The following is a 25,801-nucleotide window of genomic DNA, read 5'->3' on the forward strand; positions in this document are numbered from 1 at the left end:
CTCTCTTGGATTATTTGGTTCCTGCACACTCGATCTTACCCTTTTTTACTGTGTTGACTTAATTTGTGGAATACTTACTTCACTGTGTAATAAAAGTACACAGTGGAAACTGTCTTGAATAATTTGTAGGCATATTTATCTGCTTTATAGTTTGGTTTGGTTTGTAGTAGCTATTAAAGTGAGAAATTTTTTGAGTACTTTGTCGAGTCTGTTTTCCAGGTTGGCTTGGTATAAAATTCTAGGATAAATAATGTCCTAGGGGCTGGGGATTTAGCTCAGCGGCATAAGCACCTGCCTTGCAAGCAGGCAGTCGTGAGTTCGATCCCCGGTACCGATAAAAAAGGAAAAGAAAAAGACTAATAATAATAATAATAATGTCCTGCAGTTGTGGAGAAATCTGATGCTATTCTAATCCTTTTCCCTTTATGTGTGATCTTTCGATCTTTCATTCTGGGAGTTGATAAAGTTTTATCTGCAGTACTTTAAAAATTGCAGTAGGGAATCCTAATGTGGGGGGGGGGGGGTAAAGCTAAGGCTCAGACAGTTTGGAGTTCGTGTTCTTCAGAGAGTTAGGCTTCTGTCCAGGAACATAGTTTTTATTTCTCATGTGTGTGCATATGTGTGTACATGTGTGTGTAGAGCAAATATTTTCTGGGGCAGCTTGCCTTTGCTATAGCGCATCAGCCTGTCATATTTTAAGTTCTTTACCTCCTTGAGTAGTTGGTGCCCTTAGTCATCAGGCTGCTTGGGAAATTGTCAGGACAAAGCTGTTCGCTTCTTTTTTTGTATATATTTCCCTTTGCAAGCTTTTGTTTTCTTTCAGCTTTTTTTTTTCTTACTTGCCTTATTGATTGAAATTTTTTCTGCCAAGTTTTGACATTTCCAGAATACCCTATAAGTACCAATGGTTATCTGTCAGCGATTTCATTCTTACACTATTTCTTGCATTTTAAAGGGATAGAATGATAGAAGATACTTAAAATAGTGGTTTTAACAGAGCTTATTTTCTTTGCTGCATTGATGTCATTAAGCTGTTATTTTTGTCAGTTGTATGCAAATAAACGAAAGTTAAAATATATCTACTCTTCTAAAATCATTAGAAGTTTTAAGCTGACAGCTTCAGATGACCACATAGGTTATAGTTCTGGGCCTATGTACTAACTCACTAATTAAAGAGGTAAGTTGTGTTATCATTTCTTTGTAGATGTGGTGGCACAGTGGGAGCAGTTCTGACATGTCCACTGGAAGTTGTCAAAACACGGCTGCAGTCGTCTTCTGTGACACTTTATATCTCTGAAGTTCAACTGAACACCATGGCTGGAGCCAGTGTTAACCGAATAGTATCTCCTGGACCCCTCCATTGCCTAAAGTGAGAACACTGCATTCATGGGTTTCTGTTGTTTGATTTTAGTTTACCTTATTGAGTCCCACATGTTTATGTTCTGCCCCATTTGAAAAGGCTCTTAGAAACTGAATGACAGAGGTTAGTGCATTCATTACAAATGGTAATCCATAATGGAATAGAATTATTAGATGGGTAATGCAAAATGTAATATTATTTCTAAATCATGTATACTTAAATACCGTATTTTTCTACAATTCTCCAATTTTTCAAGCTGCTATAGGTATTTTATTTTGGACTGTTAGTTCATTTCTTTTTGAAATGAGATAATGTTAATGGTAACTCTGTATGCAAGTACTTGCATAAGTAATTGCATTTAAAAATTGCAGTCTGCAGTTTTTATGCAACCTAAAATTAATTTTAAATAGAATTGTATGTACTTTAAATTGCTGTTCTTTGGGTGTTTGACATTTTCTGACAGCTTGAAAAGATTTGCTTTTACATTTTCTATACTGCTATAGTTGCAATTGGATTTGAAGTTTCAAAATTATTAGAGTCAGATTTTATGTGTTCAAACTTGTGTGTGTGTGATTAAATAACTTGTGTCTGCTTTATCAGCTCAATTGAACTTAATCTATTTGAACTTAGTTCAGTATGTTTATTTTGTAGAAAATAAACTTAGCTAGTGTGTTTACCTACCAAGATTTCATCACACTTCTTTCAAATTTGGTTACCTAAGCACCTGAATAAGTAAAATAGTTAACAGTTTTGAATGAAAATGCTGTCATTATAAAATAAATTCTTTATTATGATGAATAATAGAAAAATATTTTACTATCATGATTTTGACATTAATAACCAGTGATTAGGTCTCCATAAAATTCTTCCTTTGGAGGATTTAGCTCAGTGGCGTAAGTGTCTTGCCTTGCAAGCGTGCAGTCATTCATTAGTGCAATCCCCGGTACATAAAAAAGAAAAAGAAAAAAAATTCTTCCTTTGACTTCTGTGATATTCTTTTGTTCTAGTTTTTAATACTTTTGCTTTCTCTTCTCTACGGGAACTTTAAAAATCCCCTTTGGGCCCCATTTTAGTTCCTTAGTTTTTCAGGCCCTATTTTAAGCTTATTATGTGTTTAACCCGCACAGTAGCCCAATGAAGGGATACTATTTCTCTTTATTTACTGCTGAAATTAGGATGAATGAACTTACTTTTTAAATCCATTACTAGCACTGGGCTTCATAGTGAGAAGGCTGATCACTCACCCTCACGCCCGTGCCTTTCAGATACTTAACCATTGTAATCAGAGCCCTTTCCTTACCATTCAAATGTTTGAGAATCATTTGGCCTATTTAGTCTATTAACTAGAAAATAACAAATACCTTTCTTCAGTCTCTTATTTCCCACCTGTGAAATTTTGTTGAATAGCTTACCTCTCAGAAAGCATTTTGATACCAAAACATGTCTCTATCTTTAGGAGAATATAGGATAAATGTGAGTAGCTATAATACTGTAAACCCAAATAATGAATTTAGTCATCTAAGTATTGTAATCCTTTTTCTAGTCTTCCTCACAATCCAAAAAGTTATATTTGTAATCCTATTGAGACGTTATTGGAATCCCAGTAGGTTAATTTTAATCTGCCATCACCAATGCAATCCCCAGCAAGAGTAAAGACATATTCCAAGTTAAGGGCAGCCAAGGGGTCTTAAATCTTAATCCTCTTGTGGACAAAGGCCTGGATCTTAGGCCTCTCCCAGCATTCATTATCTTGTGAAGAAGGAGGTGGCTCAGGGGTGAGTGACAGTGAGGATGGTGGGGATTACATGAGTAACTTGAGCTGGATGGCCAGGTGCAAGAATGGCATCTCTGTAAATTGCAGAGATAAAGATATGCTGAATGATCAGTTTACATACTCCAAGTAAGGTAGCAGTGGAATTCTTTTGGAGGGCTATGCTTTGGTTTTTGTTTTTTTTTTTTTTTTTTTTAATTTTTTTAAAGAGAAAAAAGGAAAAAAAGAAACAAAGCAGTAAAAGGGTACAAATAATACAGAATTTCAAGAAAAAAATATACAGTAAGAAATCACTAGTTAATAGATTACATATTGTCATCTTAGAAACAGCTGTCCAGATTACAAAATTAAAGCATACAAAGTGGACGTTCATACAGTGAGATTGCAGACAGTTCTGTTCAATAATCCAACAAAAACTCAGTAATATGGTTTTCTATCCTACTCACTTAAATATACATGCAGTTATATCCTTTAGACCACTTTCTTTTCCTCTCTTTTTTACAATAACAATTACACTTTTGGGGTTTTATTACTCCCACAGTTCTTACTACTTTTTTTTGAGGAGAATAAAACCAAATATGACAAAACAAAACAGAGTAAGTTAGAATAGAAGGATGGACATAGTACATGATGCAAAAATAGAATACCAGGTGATCAAAAATGGTTACCATTATGCGTCTTGCTATCTTAAAAAGAGTTGCCTATATCATCAGGTATTATAGAATTGCATAAAACAGAACAGAATAAGACCAATAAAACCTACACTGGAGACCTTACAGGGCTTCAAAAGAAGATAATAGTCAAACCATAATGGGCATCATAGTAAATCTTATTGCCTTCAAAGTGGTTGCCTACCCTCTGTGCTTTGGTTTTTGATATGTAAACTATTGTGCCCTTGGGAGTCATAGCCTGTTATCTTGAGGTTATACCCAGTTGACATTTCCAGAGCTGTTTGCTGTAACATCTCATCCTGTATTGTGGAGAACACTATGGAGGAAACAGGACTGTCTGACAGCTATAGATTTTGCATATTAACACCTCAGCTGGCCTTATTTGCTATGCTCAGAGCCAATTGAAGAGAGAAGGGAATACCCTAGCCAGCCTTTTACATATGAAGAGGAAATGAGTCTCCAAATAATCAAAGTCACGGTAATTGCTTTGAATTCAAAGTGAGTCACTGAAGTTACCTCCCACAAGTAGCTTTTCCAGTGTTTGCTTGCTAATTATGATCTGTTAATATGATCCACTACTGAACAACAGAGTTTTCAATGTTAGTGGCCATACATTCTGCTTTGTATCTCTTTATTCTCTGCCTAGTCATAAAGAGCTCTTTATAACAATACAGTAAATACTCACTGTAGTGAATTTTAACTAACCAGAAGAAGAAATGAGAAGCCAGCCTTTCTAGTATGCTAAAGAATGTTAAGGCAATAAACTTTTGCTGTAGTGTTTCACTGAAATCATTGGATGACATAGTACAATAATAAAAATGTTCTCTAATATGAAGTAAAAGACTGCAAAGTTAGGAAGGAATACGTTTCTGATTGAAAATTGAATTTGCTGGTAAAGATAGTAACATTGAGATTATTAGAGATAACAATAGCATAGATAACATGAAAATCAGTGTAGAAATCCATATAGTGATATCTTCAATCTTTTAGGAAAGATTTTGAACAGGGTTTTTTTTTTATCACTAATAAGTCTTTTCCCAATCTTTAATACATTATGCTATGTTATGAAAAAACAGATTTTCAAGCCGGGCATAGTTTGCCAGTAATCCCAGCACTAGGGAGCTGAGGCAGGAGGATCATTGTGAGTTTGAGACCAGCCTGGGCTACAAAGTGAGCTCAAGGCCAGCCTGAACTGCATAGTTTTCATAAGTAAGGAAAATGAGTAGGAAAGTATATTCTAGTACAAATGTGAGATTTTGTCTTAATCTTTATTTTGCAAAGTAAATAAAGAACCAGACTTTGAGGAACATTTCTTTGTAGTTTTCTTTTTCTCTTTCAGGGTGATCTTGGAAAAAGAAGGACCCCGTTCCTTGTTCAGAGGATTAGGCCCCAATATAGTGGGGGTGGCCCCTTCCAGGTAAGAAAAAAATACATACAGGCTAAGCAAAACTGTGGCAACCTTTGTTTCAAGACATCTGTATTTAATCACACATATATACTTAGCATTTATAGTTGAAGTTTTCAATGTTTATGGAAAGTCGAAATTTAAAGATTTCAGGTGCTAAAAAGAACAAATTTATGAAGTAATGTTTGGTAGCAGAATATGGTTCTTGGATATTTTGAAGATTAACCATTTCAATACTGTTAGAAATTAATGATTATATTAATGAATTCTTAAATCAGTATGACATAATAAAAGTTTTAAAAACACTATAGGTAATTTTAAATTTCTATGGGTGAATTTGAGATTTTTGAGGGCAACATAAACCTGTCAGTGCCATTGTAGATAGTAGGTATGTATTGAGCCTTCCTAGGAGAACTTTTCTTAAGTATTTATTTATCTTGGTGAGGGGGTCACACTTGCCAGGGTTGGTGCTTAGGCCCCTAAGCTAAACCCCCAGCTATTACAAGAACATTTCTGACCTAAGTGTTAAATTTTTGTGTTTTAAAAAGGGAACTTGAAAACCTACACAGAGCTAACACAATAAACTACTAATGCTTTGATATAGGTGTGTGGTAGTTTTTGTGAATTTAAATAAACCAGCTCTTACATCTTAAAACTTTTGTCTTAAAGAAAGTGTTTCAGGGCCTGGGAATTTAGCTCAGTGACATAAGCACCTGCCTGGCAAGTGCATGGTCATGGGTTTGATCCTTGGTACCAAAAGAAAAACAGTGTTTTTAAAGCCCAACTTTCCCTTGGACTAAAGGCTTTTTTTTTTTTTTTTGTGGTGGTCTTTTTGACACAAGGTCAAGGTCTCACTGTGCAGTTCAGGCTGGCCTTGAGTTCACTTTGTAACCGAGGCTGGTGTGGAACTCGCCATGATCCTTCTACCTCAGCCTCTTGAGTACTAAGATTACAGGCACATGCCACCATGCCTGGCCTAAAGGCATAATATTTAGGATATGTATCTCAAGTCTTTCTCCTTTAGGTAGCTATCCTGCTTCGTACTCTACCTGAAATTAGTGCTTCTTTCTGGCTCTCCACATAAAAACAAAATTTCTGAGAAACAGGGTGGAAAAGTGATCAAAGGGCTAGAAAGAGAGACAGGTCTTAGAATAGCATTGAAAAAAGGGACAAGAATTCTAAAATAATGACAATTCATGTTGCATTAAAGGACAATAAGAGATGCCCATAGTATCTGCCATAGTAAAGGAAACCCAAGGAAGGAGATAACTGAAGATAATCACAATGGTAAAGTTATCAGCTCATTCTATCAGTTACTACCGAAAAAGATGAGCAGATTGTTCTAGGCAGAGGTACAGAGGACCTCCATCATTGTGAAGCAGTTTTTACACCAAACTTAAAAGGCAAAGAACAAATAAGGGAATTAATAATCAAAGGAACTTAGCAATAACAAATAAGACTAGGGCCCTAAACTAGTTTTTGGCTTTGGGTACAAGCAGAACAAATGGAAAAGTTCCAATTACTATAAAAGTAGCAAAGAAGACTTGAAAACATTACATCTTTCTGATAACTGTTTTATTATAGATTGAGCTCTTCCATGATAAAACTATATAAAGTTCATATTTAGAGTGACCATGGATACCCAGCAATGTATCCACACCATTACCATATATATTGTTACTTACTGGGTTTCAGTGTTTATATGTTTTTGTTTTGCTTAAGAAATTGTCCAACACTCTGGAAGGCTGAAGCATGAGAATTGCATGTTTGAGCCTAGCCTGGGTAACTGAGTGAGTTCCTTCTCAAAATAAAACATTTTTAAGAAAGAATGGAGATGTAGCTCTGTGTGAAGACCCTGGGTTCAATCCCCTATTCCTAGGTAAATAGATAGAGATAGTCTATTTTACATCCTGATAATAAATGTTTAAAAGTGCAGAAGATTTAGCTTTCTGCCTTAAACACATTGCCTCTTGCCCCGTATACTTTTCAAGATACTCTTCTCATAGATAAGCACTATTAAACAGTTGCCTATGTAGGTAGCCTCACTATAATTTTCCTGGGTTATATGCATTAAAATATATGATTACTAATATTTACATAAATTGTATCATACTAAATATTTAATATAATTTGTTTTGTAGCTCTTTCCATGATATGTGGGATGTTTTTTAGCTGGCTGATGTTATTCTCCTATAATTAAATATTCCCTCATTGATATTTTCAGATTTTTACTACTAAAAACAACAGTAGTTTTGTGAACATAACTGAACTCTGTTATCTTTGAGTTCTTAAGCACATATATTCTTCTGGGATGGTTATCTAAAGTAGAATTTCTGAACAAAAGAGCATGGGCACATTGAAATTAGAGAATAGTCTGAATCTAGAAAGGCATATGGTGCTTTTATACTTAGTGAGTTAGCCTTTATCCACATCTTTATTAGTGCTGGCTACTGTCCCCCTACTTAATACTTGCCAAATTAACTAAAACTGGTTTGTGGCTGTTGTATTATGTGTTCGTTTAATGTGTGATGCAGTTATAACCTATCTCTTTCTTATAATTTGTCATTTTATGTCTCCCTCTCTCTCTGAATTGCTTTTTTATATATTCTGTGCCTATTTTCTCACTTCTAGAAATGTATTGTTTGTTACTCTTCACAACATGGCATCAAATGTATCCTTTTTTTTCTTTCTCACAAAGTGAAATATTTCATTTTAAATTGCTAATTAACTTTTTTCCTAAGCACACTAAAGACATAGTGGTGAAATGTTCTTCATTTGCACTGTACTCTGTCCCTTTTGGACAGATAATTGGAACTGTGGAGAAATAACAGGATATTTCATATAGCAGGAAAATCATGGAGAGCCTAGAAAGTTAAGCAGTGAGCAGGTAATGGGAATGCATGAAGTCATAGTAAGTTAACAGGAAAAATATTTACAGAACTAATAGAATATTTACAAACATTGGAAAATATATCCTAATCTTTTGTGGGGATTATTGTATTTTTTAAAGAATACTATGAGCTGGAGGTGTAGCCCAAAGGGGGGGGGGGGAGAATACTGTGAACTATACTGTGTAAAAACAGAGATTATATAATACCACAATAGCTCATACTTGTTTAGCTTATACTTTATTTGGATCAGTTCTACCTTCTTTTCCCCACTAAAAAAATTATTCATTTAATTGCTCATAGGCCACTTGCTTACTTAGGTGAACTGCTTTAGCCTGAGCATTGCAGAGACTTGAAAGCCTTATTCATTGATGGGGTTTCCAGTCATCAAAATTTTGTCAGTTGCTAAGTGGCTATCAAATTATTACACAGGGATTGGTTTGTTTTAAGGATGGATACTAGAAAATTTGTGTTTTGTCTTTTCTTAATGAATTGATATTGAAACCCCTTCAGGAGCTTTTTTTTTGTGGGAAAAAGTATAAATTACATGGCAGTCTGACGGTTACATGAGAATCTAGCTAAAACTTTTATGATTTTAAATTTCTTCATTCTAAAATTAGGAAGATTAATTTTCATTTACTTTTATGAATTAAAGGACGTACTTATTGATAAATTTTAATTCCTTCTTTTAGAGCACTATACTTTGCTGCTTACTCCAACTGCAAAGAAAAATTGAATGGTATATTTGATCCTGATTCTACCCAGGTTCACATGATTTCAGCTGCAATGGCAGGTATGAATGTATGCTTCTAAAAAACGAAAACATTTATGAAACCTGAAGACTTGCTGCCGAATTATGATAAGTTTATACTAAAAAGTTAAGATGACTAGTGGTTTTCATTAATATCTGCAAGGAGATTTTTATAATTATTTATATAAAACATTTAATGAGATACCATATATGTAAAGTTTGTCATCAGTTAGCATTTTTGTAATTAGGAGTTTAAATGATAGGCTCCAGAGAATACCATATTTATATTGCCTCATGTAGTCCATTGAATATTTAGTGATTATTTTTGTAACCACTTTAAGAATCCAACTATAATTACACTCTAAGGTACTACAGAGCTATAATTTACTCTTCTCTCCTCGGTTTCTATTAGTGACTTTTCCTTTTGCTGCATGTTTTGGCTTCTGTCTGAAATGTGCCAGCAGTTCTTGGTAAAGTATTGATTTTGTCTTGTGCTCAAGTGCTGAAATTTTTGTGAGTGCTGTGTTATTAATAAACAGTAATGTGTGTATTTCTTAAAGTATGTTTATTACATATAGATGAGACTAGATGATAGCACCTGAGTTTTAGATACTGCTTCTGTGTAAATGCTTGGTACAGAAATGTTTCCAGGAAATCTTCCGTTGTCTTTGATAAATACATATGATTCTCAAATAAAATAACTCATTCTCAGGTCTGTGCACCACTATGAGACATTGGTTTCACTAGTCTGATTCTGGAATCATTTGCTACCATGCATGTTAGACAAAGCCACGAATTTTTAGTACTCAATTGAAAATTCCCATAATTTTTTAAAATTTTTTGCATATTTCACCATATCTTACATTTCCAAATTATGCTGTGACTTTATAAAACAGATTCCTACCTACTGTCATCAGTTATTGATGAACAAATTTAATGTGAGTTATGTGCTTAGTAATGATGTCTATTTTGTAACCATTTTCTATTTAGTAATAAATTGGGTTAAGTTGAATCACATATTTAACAACTCATTGGTAGATTTGAAACACTAATTTCTGAAAAGTTGAAAGCCTGTACTGCATATAATACTTTTAGCACATTCCTTACAAACCATTTTTAAAGCTTTTTTTATATTTAATAATTTTTGACTGACTCATTGATGTTACAAATTCGGAGGGGACTGGACAACATTAAAGATAGGAAATACTTAAGGAAATCTTGGGCAGATTAAGTAATGTGAGTGAGCCTCTGTTAGCTTAATCCATGGAGTAGGATGATCTGGATACACTAGATTTTGAGAACTAGTCCTTTTATTTAGTGTGGTAGAGATTACTAGAATTATTTTTAATGTACTTTTAGATGTTGTTGAATTGGATATGATTTTCCCTCTAGAATTTGAGTGTGTAAGAAGGTACAAGTTAGTGGCTATAACAAACCTAATAACCACTGCTTTAGAATTTTTAAGAATATATTTCCAGATTACCAATATTTATGATTTTGGTTTTTAACCTCAGTAGATTATAAAGAAATGTCAGTGTTATGTTTTTTAAAAGAACTGAAATCAGGAAAAAGTAACTAGACAGTTGCTTTATGATGAGAATAGTACATATTCAGAATTCTAAATTGAGCGGTTCACAGTATCTTAATTTTTACTAGAACAGCTTACTAAATTATCTCATCAGAATTTGTATTTGTATTACATTACAAAGAAATTCAGAATTGTCATTTTGTGCTTTTTTTTTCTCACATGTGTACAAATACTAACTCAGCTTTTTTTTTTTTTTTCCTGTACATTGATACTATTTCACAACTTGAATTCTTTGAATTTTGGTAAATTGATAGTTTTATGCTTGTTCAGATTATTGCAGTATACACTTTGTAAATTGAAAATATTTGTATTTCTTTGCAGTTACATTGTTCTGAGAATTATGCTTTCAGAGCTTTCTGTTCATGAGCATTTAACTTTAGCTTTGCAGTTTTTTAATACATGTTGATGAAACTCAATGGTCCGGTACAGATTCATTAAGGTAGCCTTTTGCCCCTTCATTTTTAATCCAGACCAGATTGCTATTCACGATCATTTTTAGAGGTCTAAATATGAATGTTTTGATATGAAATACTTCCAGATAGTTATGTGAAAAACAATAGATTTTAAGTGGCTATTCAAGAAAAAAATGCTAACCTTGTCACTTTAGTAATAAAAATGCACCAAAATAAACAATTAGCGGTAGTGCCCAGGAGATTTTGCCGTATCAGCTAGCATACATATTAGGATTTAGAAAGGTATCCCGATATGTGATTTATATTCCAAGTAATCTCTTGGTTCAGTCTCATTTTGCATTTTATCTACATCAGCTCACATTTAATTTAGATACAAAAACTTCATTTATTAAAGGGACAATTAAATGAGTCTTTTTTAAATGTTAAATAGTGTTATAAGTGAATATTGTAAGAATTTAGTAGAAGTTTTTAAGACGTAGCTATAAACTTTCATGCATTAAAACATTTTTCCAGCTTTCAGAATAATCAGCTTTTTTATGTTTTACCTGCCATTTTTCCTCTGTGTATAACATTTTTCAGACTAAATTTACCCTAGCTACTAAATGGGTATCTGTTTTGTTTAAACGAACTTTACCCTCTGTATATACCTAGGCACAGATGTGGATAAAGAAAAAAAAATTAGATTGTTTTCTTTCAATGTAGTAATTCCCAGTTTTTAAGTTTTTATCTGGCATTTACATACTCTTTTTATACAACATTATAAAAGAAATGAGTTCTGAGTTATTGTTATGTATTCATACAGTTAGTGCTCAGTTTTTATTATGTCGATAATGTAATCATTTAATGTTTTCTGCATACCTAATAGATTTTGTTTGTTTACAGGATACCTTTATTTTCCAAGATATATTTTTGTTTGATTTACAGTTCAATATTAAAATTTTTACTCATATACTTTCATGTATAAAATATTTTTTTAAACAGTATTGTTAATTATCCATGACAGTTTATTCAGCCAGATGGGTGGTTGAATAGATGCTTTGTTTATGTATAAATATTCTTCCTGTTTTCTGTTTTGTAGAATATAAAAGATAAAATACAAAATACTCCATAAATGTGGATGTGCATTATTAACTGACTAGAGTGCAAAAAGTGAAAGGTACTATGGTAAAAATACTTATTTTAAAATTTATAAATAGTTCCAGAATGAACTTACTTGAATATTGGATTTATTTTTTGGTTTGGTTTGGTTCAGTTTGGTTTTTTGAGACAGGATCTTGTTATGTAGTCCACTCTGACTTTGAACTCCTTATGTAGTCCAATCTGGTCTTAAACTTGCAGTCTTTCTGCTTGCGCCTCCCTATGTCCCAGGATTAAGGTGTGTGCCACCCAGCATGTCTTTAAACAGACTTGTTAATGGATACAAAATTGTATTTGTAGCTCTTTGACTATGAAAGATAATAATGATAGGAAAATGGAATATGACAATCCCCTCTAAATATTTTGCTTTTAGATTTTCTTCTGACAAGGTTAGCATTTTTTCTTTAAGACAAAATTGATCTTGGTTTGGGTAAGTATTTTGGACTCAAACTTGTGGGATTTCAGTACTCGGTGCATTTTTTTTTAAAAGCCCATTCTGATATTCCTTTCACTTTTTTTAACTTAAATTTTTCACAGAAGTTAGATCTCACAGTAAATATTACTCAAATCCTTCCAATGGGATTCAGTTTGTACACATGTTTCTGATGAGGTCACTGCTTGTTGTTATGATACAGAAAAGCCTGTGTCTATTTTAGGCATTTACTGTACATTTCTCCCGAGAAAAGAGTGAGATCGTGTCATCTCATGCTCCCCATCCGCAGGTCACTTCCTGTAGAAATATGGACTAACTTAAACCTCGTGAGTACTGATCTGAGCATCTCTTGCAGCCTCTAGTATAAGAAACACACCCTGGGATTTTATAATAGCTATGAAATTAATAGAAGGCGGGAAATGAATTTTTATTTCCTGAATTTGTATGTGTATTATTTTATAAAAATTAATTATGATCCCTTTGTAATCCTTTCTAGAAGGAAGAATGGGTACTTTTGAGTCATCATGTAAGCAGGGGGTCTTCAGTTTGGCCGTAACAGCCTTGACCTCCAAAGAATTTAATATATATGTAGAGTTGTAAATGGTACCATACCATCCTACAACTATTTAAGTAGTAGTTCTCTTTGCTTAGCTAACATATTTAAAACTCTAATAACAGTGCTTTCCTGTCTTGTCTGTTGATACTTGACTTTTTATTCTTTTGCAAAAATATTTAATACTTTTAGTACTTTCTAAATAAATTGAGGATAGAATATATGGGATCTTAGATGTTTTAGTTTTAATTAACTTTTAAAATAGTTTAATAAGTTTTTCTTGGTTTACATGGGTTTTGTTCTTAAAAATTCAAAAGTACTGAAAAAAATGCAATATTACAGGTATCACTCACTTAATGAAATAAATATTTTCAGCAAGGAAATTTATCAGAAATTTTCTTTTTATCTGATTTTTAATGATTTACTTTGTCAAATAGTTATGTGAAGCAAAACTTAAAATTGCATTTTAAAAAATTTTAAAGCTTTTTAAATAAAACACTAACCACACTAACAGTACTAACAGTACAAGTAATATAAATTATAATTTTGTCAAAATACCTCAAAGCTAAAATGCAAAACAAAAAATTTTTTTCAGGAGCACAATTCCCAGTATCTTTGTGTATGCTTGTCTTTGAAGTAGGGTAAAGACAGGTTTAGCTTTGCCAACCTTAAATTGCTTTGGAGTTTAATTTTAATTCTAAGTTTAAATTTTAAGGGGTTTTTTCCCATTTGATCCATTTTTTGAGTTAATAGATTATATATTTCTAGATTGAGTTAGCCTAATAATGTCTAAGTGTATTAATTTATAATTTGGTTAAGAGAAAGTAATAGAGTAAAATTTCAAGGATTGACCAGAGTTTTAACTGCTGAAGTACAAATAGTTAAAAAAAAACCCATGGATTATGCCTACGTTCTTTGTCCGACCTCATACTTTGTTGGTCATTAGACTGATGCCTTTATTAAGAAAGTTCCAGTCATTGGGAGAATTGAGACAATACTAGAAAGCATAGCTTACTGATGATAGCAATTACAAGGTATAAGATTATACAGCATTCTTTCTCTTACCTAAATTTTAATGCGACCTCCATTAAATAGGTTAATTGGGACCTGGAAATGCATTTTAGTTAAGTGAGAAGTACCTGTTGTTTGTTTTGTGATACGATTTATTAATATGCATACAGAATAACTTAAAATTATAATTCTTGAGTCTTTAAACGTTTTTATCACTAGCAACATAAATACTTACCACGTATATGTAATATATAGTTTTTTCTGGCTAAAATTGAGGACTTGCGACTTACTGGAATACTATTACATGGAAGAATTTGGGCACTAATTTTGTATTCTTAAAGTAAAATTTTTATTTAAAAAGAATAAACTTTGATGGTCATCTGTTCATTGAAATATAATGAATGAAATTTTTTACTTCAGTAGGATTTTTTTTTAAGAATTTCTAGTTGTAGGCTTTATAAAAGCAAGCTGTTTTTCTTCATTTAAAAGTTCTACAAAATGAGTTAATAAAAATCATTAAAGATTATTATGAACAATGCAAAATATCTTGTGGATATAAACTCTTTAAATCCTTAGTCTTACAATACAAACATCTAGTATATTTAAGAAATAAGAGTAGAATTCTTATTTTAAAAATGAGAATCATAAAATTGGGATTTGGCCAGAGTATTGATATCTACTTTAAAATTTAATTTAAATATCTTTAACTTTTTCACTTAGAAAAATGAGATTCCAGCGGAAAAAGTACTGTACAATTTTCAATTAAACCAGGCCAGGCCAGATAAATATTTTAACTAGTCTGATAGTTCCATGTTTTTTCTTTTCTTTCCTTTTACCAACATATATCCATGAAAAGAATTTCTCATTGAAAAAAATATTCCTGGCAACCTGTTCATTACTTTAAATTTTTATTATTTTAATACTGACTGATGCTTCTGAAGTAATTGGTCCCATTCTAGTTTTATGTTTATGTATGTAATATTAAAAGCACTTAAGATAAATGGAGGCTATATAATTTTTATAAATGTATTAAATGAGTTACTAGAACAATTCCATTTATCTTGCTTGCTAAGTGGGTTTAATTGAAGTAGCCCTTTGTGTAACATGTGTCTGTTTCTACAATGTTAAAACAGTATTTTAAGGAAGTAGATTCTGAATTAATTATCTGATATCATACAAGAGGAAAGAACCTAATGAGACCATATTCAGTTTGTAAACAATTTAATAAGATTATTTTGTATGCATAGACTAACTCTGAAAGCCAAGAAAGTAACTGATCGGTTCCACATTATGTATTTTAGAAACAAAGTACATTGATACCTCAGTTCACAAATGCTGTGGTTCACAAACAGAAGTGTATGTCAGAATTTTGATTTTGTTTGTGAACTCTTGCATCAGGTAGTGAATATGACCATGGCAGTCTTTCAGAATCATGAAGCATAAGTTGATGAACTGAGGTATCACTGTATTCCTAAGTACACCACAGCATTTTTGTTCTTGAAATTACTTATATTAAGTCTGATTGTAGTACATCTTTCTAAAAGTAATGTGATTGACTTGTTAATATGTGGTAAAGAATATTAAAACAGTTTAGATCCTTAGATATTTCTGCATGGAAGTTTCCAATTGAATTTAAAAGCTAAATGAATAAAAGTAACTTGATATAAGAAGTTCTGTGAAGTTTGTATAACCAATCTTAAATGTAAAAGCAAACTGTGAAACCCCCATTTTGTGTAGGTGAAGCAGTCTTACACTGTAAGTTCCCATTATCAAGATTGCATTTTATGTTCTGCTGTTTTTCCAAAACTAGGAAGATGGCAAGTAAAAGATATGCATAAACCTAGCATTATCCTGCTCCAGAGATCTTAATTTACTACTTGGAATAGAGCCATCCTGGGTGACTACCCTTTGTAGTAATAGTTACCACATAGCACTTTTAGTCTTAAAATAAATAACTACCTTCTACTCTGACTTTTTTCATTATCTATAAAAGTAAGAGAAAAGTTGTAATTTGTAGTGTTTTGAATTTTTGAGTTTTTTTATGTGTTAAGTGGATAAAAAGTACTATTAACCTTAACAGAAACCTTACCTGTATGGTGCCATTAGTTTAATATTATTAGTAAATTTGTTTATAGATAAATATTCATGGAACCAAACTAGTCTTTTGTACTACACAGATCAAAATATTAGTAAACACTGCCATTTATGCAGAATTCATTGATGTAGCTGCTGTAGAGTACATGTTTTTAAGCCCTAAAATACACAGCTTCTGACTGTTCGTTGTGGGAAAATGTTTCTGAATTCAGTTTAGGGAGTAGAAAGCACCCCAAAGGATATTCTGATAGGTTGGGAGAGCATTTTGTATACAATCAAATTTTACTTTTAAAAAGAATCCTTCAGTTACTGAAGTCAGAATTTGAGAATTTATTTAATAAGAAACATGTTTATATGAATTTGTAAAATGAAAATGTAAAGCATATATCAGCAGTTTAAATATTTACATTTTCTTTAATATAGATTCGTATAATTTAAAGAACCTTAAAACTAATAGTCTGTGCTTTACCTTTACCGAAAGTTCATTTTAAATATATTTGTTTAGGTTTTACTGCAATCACTGCAACCAACCCCATTTGGCTTATAAAGACTCGGTTACAGCTTGATGCAAGGTATGTGAAGTTTGAAAGTGGATTTAATCATTTCTATAAATTACATCAGTAAATTTTCAATATTTGGTGTCTCACTATGGTTTTCCCTTTATACTTCTGGCTGATAAATTATTTCTTTTATTTCATGTTGAAATTTGGGTCTGCCATAGAAGCAAAGTGGTAATATAATTGACAATATAAACTTTCCAAATGAAAAATGTGTATTATGTGTTGCTTTGTTTTGTGTTTTTGCTTCAGGTAGGGTCCTACCATGTTGCCCAGGCTGCTCTTGGACTCAGTTCTCCTGCATCATCCTTCCTGAGTAGCTGGGATTACAGGAATGCACTACCATGCTTGGCTCCGTGTTGTTTTTTAACAGAAGGGAAGAAGTCTATAAGTCATCTTTTCATTGCTAGGACAAAATATGTTGACATACATAATTTAAAGGAGAAAAGATTTATTTTCGCTCACTTTCAAAGGTTTCAGTCCATAGTTCATTGGCTCCAAAGCAGAAAGAGCATGAAAAAGAGCCTACTTCCTATGACAGCCAGGAAGTGTAGGAGGGCTAGAAAGAGCCAGGGTAGGAGAGGATTGGGGATAAGTTTTACCCTTCAAATGCACGCCCTCTAGGTCATCTGCTTCCTCCTAATAGCCCATTCAGCTACAAACTTAATGGATTGATCCATTGATGAGACCAGCACCCTAATGATCCAATCACCTTCCAAAAGCCCTACCTCTAAATATGAGATTTCTGGAAACAGTATATTAATCCAGCCCAACAGCTGATACTTTGCTTTACATGAGTGCTTATAATTGGCCTCCTAACAGCTAAAGAAGTTACATGATCGGTTAGTCTGGAGTGAATCTTTTAGAATCTTTGCTCAAATCCATTGACCTCATGTATAGAGATCATTGGGTTGGAGATAGTACTGTGCATGTGTGTGTGTCTGTGTGTACGTATTTCATCTTTACCTCAAGTTTACAGTAGTTAAGAATCATTCTGAACTAGGCAGCAGGTATTGCTGTGTGCTGAAAATACACTAGGAATCAGTAGGGACCAACTTGAAATGCAATGTATCAAAGAGTGGTTTGTTTGCCCATTTTTAGCAGAGGACTAGTGCAAACCTCAGACCAGAGATGTGGAATCTTAATATATTCTGGGGACTGAGAAAATCAAAGAAGCATTGCTACAACTATCTGATATGTTATAGTAATAATAATGTTAATAGTTTATAACTCTTCGGCTTTCAATCAGGAATAAGCTCAATGTACTCCATATTTCTACTATTTTTGTGATTTGGGGTTTGAGCTATGTGCCGTTTGGAGCTTTGAAAAAAAGTGTCTAATGGTTTCATCTAGACTAGTTCCTTTAGTGAAATCTTATATGGCAAAACTCAGAATTTATTTCTTAAAGCCAAAGATCTGAAAAGTAATGACTGATAAAATGTAACCCAAGGATTAAAAAGTATGACATGCTAATCCACATTCTACTGTTGTAAAGCCATAATATTGAGATCAGAAACAGAGCTGGTGTGTTTACCTGTCACTCTTTTATTCTATTTTTTTATTGGTACTGGGGATTGAACTCACAACTGTGTGCTTGCAAGGCAGGCGCTTGTGCCGCTGAGCTAAATCCCCAACCCTTAACCTGTCACTCTTGCATATTCATATCTTTTAACTTTCTTGTTAAGATCTCTAATATCAGAAAATAGTTACAGTTAGTTAAAAGCTGTCATTACACTATATAGGTATTCACTGTGTGAAGAAAATCTTTAGTTGATAAAATTGGAGGATCCTGTAAGTTATCAGATGGATCTTTTAATTGAGGGGTCAGTTGGCTATGTCAGAAATAGGTTAGATGTAACTTGTAAATAAATACATTTTCTATTTCTTTCGCTTTGGGCAGCATTTTAACTCATTTCTTTAGATGGCGTTCTGAAGGTAGAATCACATGTTGAAGGTAGACTTGTGCCCTTTAAGGATAGCCACTGTACCACTAAGTAGCACTAAAGAAATTGCACTGGGAACAATGCTAAATGAGCACTTGATAGCTATACAAGTACTCATTCACTATTTATCAGGATACTGATATGACCACTGCCTTTAAATGTTCATAGAAAGTTTGATTTCTGTTTACTCAGTCACTTTTGAGGGAGAATCTTGGTAAAGATGGAACAACTCCCCAGGCTCACAGAAATTCAGTTAATCATACTCCATGCTTTATTGTTCACTATCATAATTAGTGTCTCCATCATAGTTTTTGTGTTATTAAATGCAAAAGAAATTCAGTTTAGTGGAGTAGGGATTTAGCTCAACATCACAAGTGCCTGCCTGGCAACCATAAGGTCATGAGTTCAATCCTCAGTACCAAAAGAAGAAAAAAAAGAAAAAGAAACATATTCAGTTTACTTAGAACTAGAATTAGTGTAACATAAAGGTCTTTATCTACTTGTTTTGGTTTTACCTTGAGCTCTAGCCAAAGGGTAGAGTTTCTAAAGGAATTTAGGAGGATGTGAAACCAAAGAATCAGTATAATACATTTTGCAGTCAGTAAAATAAACTGTTTACATGTTACCCAACAAGTATGACAAATGTGGGACAAAGATAAGAAATCTAGAAGTGAATGTTTTAACATTCTGATTTCAGCTGGGTGTGGTAGCATACACCTATAATCCCAATACTCAAAGACTGAGGCAGGAGGATTTCAGGGCCACCTAAATATACAAAATGAGACCTTGTCTCAAAAAACAAAAATATTTTTAAAACAAAACTTAGATTTCACTTCGTGAGTTAAAGAACACTATGTTTTATTAGAGCAGCATTTTAATTTACTGGCTAAAAATTCTTATCACTTAATGTCAATAATATTTTCCCTTTTGCTCTTTAGGAACCGTGGGGAAAAGCAAATGGGTGCTTTTGAATGTATTCGTAAAGTGTATCAGACAGATGGACTTAAAGGATTTTATAGGGGCATGTCTGCTTCCTATGCTGGCATATCAGAGACTGTTATCCATTTCGTTATCTATGAAAGTATAAAACAAAAACTCCTGGAATGTAAGACTGCTTCCATGATGGAAAGTGGTGAAGAGTCTGTGAAAGAAGCCTCAGATTTTGTGGGAATGATGCTTGCTGCTGCCACCTCAAAAACATGTGCCACAACTATAGCGTATCCACATGGTAAGAAAAGCAAATCTTTACAAGCAAATTCTGTAATGCTTCCCATCCCAGCTGATGTCCTGCTGTTTACAATTCATGTAATTTTACTTAATTCCAACTTGATAAAACACAGTTGTTGGGAGTTTATGATGGGATTAAATGTAAGTAACCCAGGCTGGATAAATAGGTCAAGATATGCTGTCATGCAGCACACCAGCTAGACACGAGCTCTGGAGTCTCACTCAGCGTCTAACCCTGGAGTTCAATTCCAATTTGGTTTAACCCTAGCTCGTTGTCCTTTGGGCAGCTTCTGTTTGAAAAATTTATGTAAATGTAAGTGCTATAGCATATACTTTACGTACTAAATCATTGCTAATGTTTATAATCCTCCAAAATATTTAATCTTTCTTAAGCATTCCAGAACATAACCAGAATTGACCTCATTTTCAAATGAGAAACTGAGGGAAATAAATAAATAACTTAAGCAAGATCACACTAACAATTGAACCTAAATACAAAGTCTGTAATCCTAAAGACCAAGCTATTTCACACTATTTTATTTTGACAAGTATATTAATAATTTATTTCCTTCATTAAATTTTGTATTACTAATCTCTTAGTCACTGAAGAACTCAGTTAAAAGCTTACATGCTAAGAGGTTTTTGGTAGCTGTTATAAGTATAACTTTAAGTTTTTTTGGTTTTGGTTTTGCTACTCTTGGTATGTTTTTCTTTTAATGTAAATATGTAAGTGACATGATGATGTTACCAGAAGAAGTACTATTGGTAGAATTCTGGAGTTCAGTATATAAATTGCATGGTCTTTTAAGATAGAACGAGAGATTTCCAATAAAAGTTTGCATTTACGATAGGCCGCTTTAGACTGTTCATCTCGGGATCGTAGATGGTACTTTGTTAGGGGGAAAATTGCAAATGAATAGATAAAGAGCAATTAATCTTTTGATGGGGTAGAAAACTGATTTTTTTATGTCAGCCTATATTCTTAAATGGCTAAAACTTCTCAGTAACTTCAGTTTCATTTTTCTTTTCTCTTTTATTCTTTCTTGCTTTCTCTTTTTCTTTCTTGCCTTCCTTCCTTTCTTTTTTTCTTTCTAACACTCATACTATACATTAAACACAGAGCCACACACACTAAGCAAGCACCCTACCACTGAGCTTTGTCCCCAGCTCAATTTCTTAACATTTAAACTAAAGATAAATTGGACTAATCTTGAAGTTCATTCAGCCATTAACATGTATAATATTTGCCTGATTCTCAATCTTGACTTTATCACTGGTAGCTAATATCCTATGCATGTTCAACAACTTTGTCCACGCATTGTTTTATGTTAGTGTATGTGGACTGCTGTGACTACATTAGAACACTTTATTTTGTACTGTTTACTTTTTTAAAGAAATCTTAGTATCACCTTAGCCTCCTGTGTTCGTCTTTAATACTGTGTTCACTTCCTGCTTCTTCATGCTTTTCTCTTTATCACATCTGTTTTCCCTTGTTACTTTGGTATGTATGATAATGGCTATGAGAAATTTGCTGGTACTATGTCAATATGACATTAAAAATCATTTTTCTTGAGCTGCTTATAAATTGATAAATGTGGTATATTTAGTATGATCAGGGAAGTATAAAGAAGTTAATAATTTTTCAATTGATTTTATTTCTTTCCTAAACAGAAGTTGTAAGAACAAGATTACGTGAAGAAGGAACAAAATATAGATCCTTTTTTCAGACACTGTCTTTGGTGGTTCAAGAAGAAGGTTATGGGTCACTTTACCGTGGTCTAACAACTCATTTGGTGAGACAGATTCCAAACACAGCCATTATGATGGCCACCTATGAATTAGTGGTTTACCTGCTCAATGGATAGCAGCATAGGCTGCCACACTGCAAAAGAGGGAAGACCAAAAGATTACAGTGGATCATGGATTATTGGAGCCAGCATAGTGGACAGAAAGAATAGTAGTTTGGGAACATGTACCATAACTATGCCTAAGTGGAAGTTTGGTTAAGATAGACACACCACATTACTTAGTCTTTCTGTAATGTGGAAAACCTCAGCCACCCTAAAGGAAATGCATTTGGAAACACTTCTTTGTTAAAGTTGCCATTTTCTCTACCATGTTCACCAGATGTAGTTGTGTTTTATTGACCTATGACATTGAGACAAGTGTTTATTCCATGAGCATTTTTCCAGCGTTCTAAACAAAGCCATCCTTAAATATATACTGTACTGTAACTATCCAAAGGTAGTATTGACATAATATCTAGCGTCTGACTTTCAATTCTTGTAATACTGTAAGATAATAGTTGGTAGGTCCTCAGTATTCCCATTTTGCTCAGATGACTTGGCACAATATTTTAATTTAATTATTTGGCACCAGTAATCATTATTTTTGACAACCAAGGAACTATAGTCTAAATATCTTGTATGTTAAAATGTTTTGAGTCTCTTCAGCTAGCAAGTGCTTAATGTTTAGCATAATGTGGACTTTAAATTGTACCATGTAAAACTGACAAAATACTTGGCAGATTATAACGTAACCAATAAATATTGATTCTTGACCATTTCAGTGACTTAAACATGCCCTTGTATCTTCTCTAATGTTATGGAACGTGAATGAATGTATTTGTCTTTTCAGTAACTTAACTAGTTTTGAACATGAATCATCACCTATCTATCATACGTATATATCATTTACTTAAAGTAGAAAAACTTAACTGCTTCTGAATTTTTCTGTTTATGTCACACTTAAGAATTTGGACCTGAATTTATTTCCAGGTCAGTATAGATTACACTTACTTGGTAGAGAAAATGATAATTTTCAGCTTGACCCTTACAAGTTTTTGAAAGTGATATTACTATCTGGTACATAATAAGTATTATGGAAGAGGGGCCCTCTTTTCTGATTCAGGAAGCAGTATTCTTAATTGACTTACAAATGAACAAACTGATTTGACAAATTTATTCTGACCTAGTTTCCTGAGTGGTATATCATAGAAAGATTCAAGTTCATTTGGTTTAAATGTGCTAATAGGATATAGTTTTTAGATTTTGCTGTCAAGTCATCTATACTTTTTAGTACCTTAAATGTATCATATGTATGGCCTTTATGAAGATGTCTGCTATATACTATTAGAGACTTCGCCTATGGATACTGCTGTCTTGGTGTGAGATTTGTACATTTAAACTCCAGTATGGTATTCATTTCAGTATACCTTAACTTGATATTTTGTGCAATGGCTTTATTTTAAGACTGACTTTTTGTGAATGCACTTTGTGGCCTTTTTTGAGGGTAAGAGAGTTGGGAGAGAATTTCATGTTAAGATTTTTAAAAAATAACTGTTCATGTGTTAGGCAGAAACGGTATGTATAACATTTTTCAGGATTCTGCTTTTGGTTTTTTTTTTTTGAAGCTGTTAAAATGTGTTAAATTTCTGTGTACACTGTAGTGCCCCAGTGTTATGGAAAAGCTGCATAATTTTTCAGAACATTATGGAAAAGCACTGCAAGCTTTCTCTGCTGTCACCAATGAGCATAATACCCTCTTAAATTCCCTCACGTTGATTTTCTTGTAATTAACAATAACTGGATGTTTTTGAGGTGCTCTGTTGGAATTGAAAATATTCCAATATATTTGGAGACCAAAGGCAAACTTAGTCATTACCTTTGGAATTATTATTACTATCTTTTATGATAAATTTCAGCTTTGAGTTTATTATGAGGGCATAACCAAAAAACAAAACAAAACCTTCCCAAAACGGGTTTCTTAACTTCAGTCTGTAGAGGTCGTAATCTGTAATGTTTGCCTTTACAGGTGCCATTTATACTGCCTAATACAGTGCCATTTGCCTTGTGAAGATCCATAAATACTAATCATATTGAATGTAGGATGCATTCTCCCCATTCTTAACTGATCTCAATGCCCCACAAATGGTGAAGAATGAATGATACAACAACCAACAGTTAAGGAACATCTTACTTGGTTTTAGCAAATTCATGACAAGTGTCCTTCTGTTTGTATTTAACAAGTAAAGCTTACATTGACCTTTAGTGCACTATATTCAGCTTTTTTCAGTATTATATATGTACTGGAAAGAAAAGAGAGTTTTAGATTTTATTTGTGCAACAGCTGCAAAGGAGCAGTGAAGTCTGTTCTACTGTTTTTTCCCCCTGAACACAATCTGCCATAGTTTACAACTGGACAGCTATATATAAAAGTTACATGTAGAGTTTGTCTCTCAAATACTTCTTTGAAGATTTAAAAAACATTGATTCTGTATAAGAAGAAAATATTCAAAACTATTGGACTTTTAAAAAACTATAGGTCATATCAGTTTGCTATCAGGTAACTTTAAAAATTTCTGACACAGAGGTAGTCACACTCCAGATTGTTATAGTTTCCTCAGAAAATTGAACTGAACTCACCAAGATTCAAGCAGTAGATACTGAAAGCACACCCTCTTAGAACACATAGAACTTTTCTGCACGTAACACTCAGAAATGGTTCCAGGTCTGAGGATTGCCAACCACGTGATTGTGCTGCACAGTGCTTTTAATTCCAGAGGGAAAACTACTACTAAACCTCGCTCATGATTCCCACTGTGTAAGTTCATAGAACCAGTTTTAAGGTGAGGCCCAAATAGATTTGTATCTCTGAAACCATGATAGAACCTCGTGTTTCCTAAAACTTAGTACCCACTGTGGACATTAGGACCAACAGAGTTTGGCTTGTTCATAGTAACCAATGTTTACTCTTTTACTGGAGTATAAACATTTTGACGTTTGTAGATACGTTCTAAATCACAGAAAAAGTATCAGTTTGAATTTGAAGGAGTTAAGCGCTAGAAATCAATCTATCCCTTCCTTTGTAGAATTCTTCATGCCTAATTTCTTTTGTTGTTTACTCTTCTGCCCAAACTTAATGTTGTAAGGACCCCTGTGGGTCTGATTAAACAGCCACCTTTTTCTCCTGTAGTATTGATTGTGACTTTAACATTCCTAAGATTATACTTACTTCTTAATGATTTAAATTGAAAAAAATTTTAATATATAAAGTACAATGTGCTTTCTGTCCATTCAGATCCTTTCTCCATCATGTTTGTATTTCCCATGAATCTACCCATGAATTTTTTTGCTACTCTTAACTGAAGCTTCTATTTTGTTTTTATGTTAATAAACTTCGAATGTGTGCCCTAGTATATGTGAACAACTATGTAAGTTATACCTAAATAATGAACTTCAAAAGAGTTAATAACTTTTGGCCATTCATGTGAGTTTTGCTATTGCATTTATGTAAATAACTATAAATTATGTGCATTTATTCTGTATTTATGTTATCTAGCTGACTTTTACTTGAACTGTTAAAATTCAAAAAATTAAAATAAGCTTATGAAATTATGGTAATTATTTTTGTATCTTAATATTTTGGCATGTGAGAGTAGAATCATTTTACTAGAATTACCTTGTATTTAAGCAAAAAGGCATTGCCATTTTCAAGTTAAATGGTCGTCTTAGTTATTGATTCATTTAGCAAACTTTCTTTTCTTTCTTGCATCTTCTGTCTGATAGACATAATGTTATCTCCAGGAGCCAAAAGGTCTTAAGTAATCTAATCTGAGCAATTTTAGTAATCTAATTCTCTGACAGTTTGGTAAGAAATACCATGTTTGTCTTGGTTACTTTTCTCGCTGCTAATACAAAATACCCGGTGCCTAAAATTAAGAAAGGAGAGATTTATTTAGCTTACAGTTTGTGGAGGTTTCAGTCCATAATTGGCTGACTCCAACACAAGAGGCACATGGCAGAGGGGCAACCATTCATGGCAGCAGAAGATAACCAAAATCAACAAGAGAGGAGCAGGAAAAGCCTCTTTTCCTCACTTACATGCAGGCTACCTGCCCTAGGGCAAATGCACACTCACACCTCCAATCGCAGTTAGACAATGAACCAGTCACAAACCATAGATTCAGCCACCATGAAAAACCCATCCTCGTGACTGAG

The 25,801-nt window shown here is 33.2% G+C and overlaps 1 protein-coding gene across 2 annotated transcripts in view; it reads left to right on the top strand.

The window, feature by feature from the left end:
• Positions 1–25,204, top strand: part of Slc25a36 (solute carrier family 25 member 36) — a 33,143-nt gene extending 7,939 nt beyond the window's left edge. For both annotated transcript variants that reach the window (XM_063249087.1, XM_063249088.1), the window contains exons 2-7: positions 1,205–1,369; positions 5,142–5,219; positions 8,788–8,888; positions 16,581–16,647; positions 19,514–19,803; positions 21,474–25,204. In XM_063249087.1, coding sequence (XP_063105157.1) covers positions 1,205–1,369; positions 5,142–5,219; positions 8,788–8,888; positions 16,581–16,647; positions 19,514–19,803; positions 21,474–21,667 — 895 coding nt within the window. In that variant the 3' untranslated portion in view covers positions 21,668–25,204. The remainder of the gene's footprint in view (positions 1–1,204; positions 1,370–5,141; positions 5,220–8,787; positions 8,889–16,580; positions 16,648–19,513; positions 19,804–21,473) is intronic.
• The last annotated feature ends 597 nt before the right edge of the window (positions 25,205–25,801 follow it).

This window comes from Cavia porcellus, unplaced genomic scaffold (genome assembly GCF_034190915.1).
Source record: "Cavia porcellus strain 051 isolate PalLab524CR breed Dunkin Hartley unplaced genomic scaffold, mCavPor4.1 scaffold_5, whole genome shotgun sequence".
Classification (NCBI taxonomy): domain Eukaryota; kingdom Metazoa; phylum Chordata; class Mammalia; order Rodentia; family Caviidae; genus Cavia; species Cavia porcellus.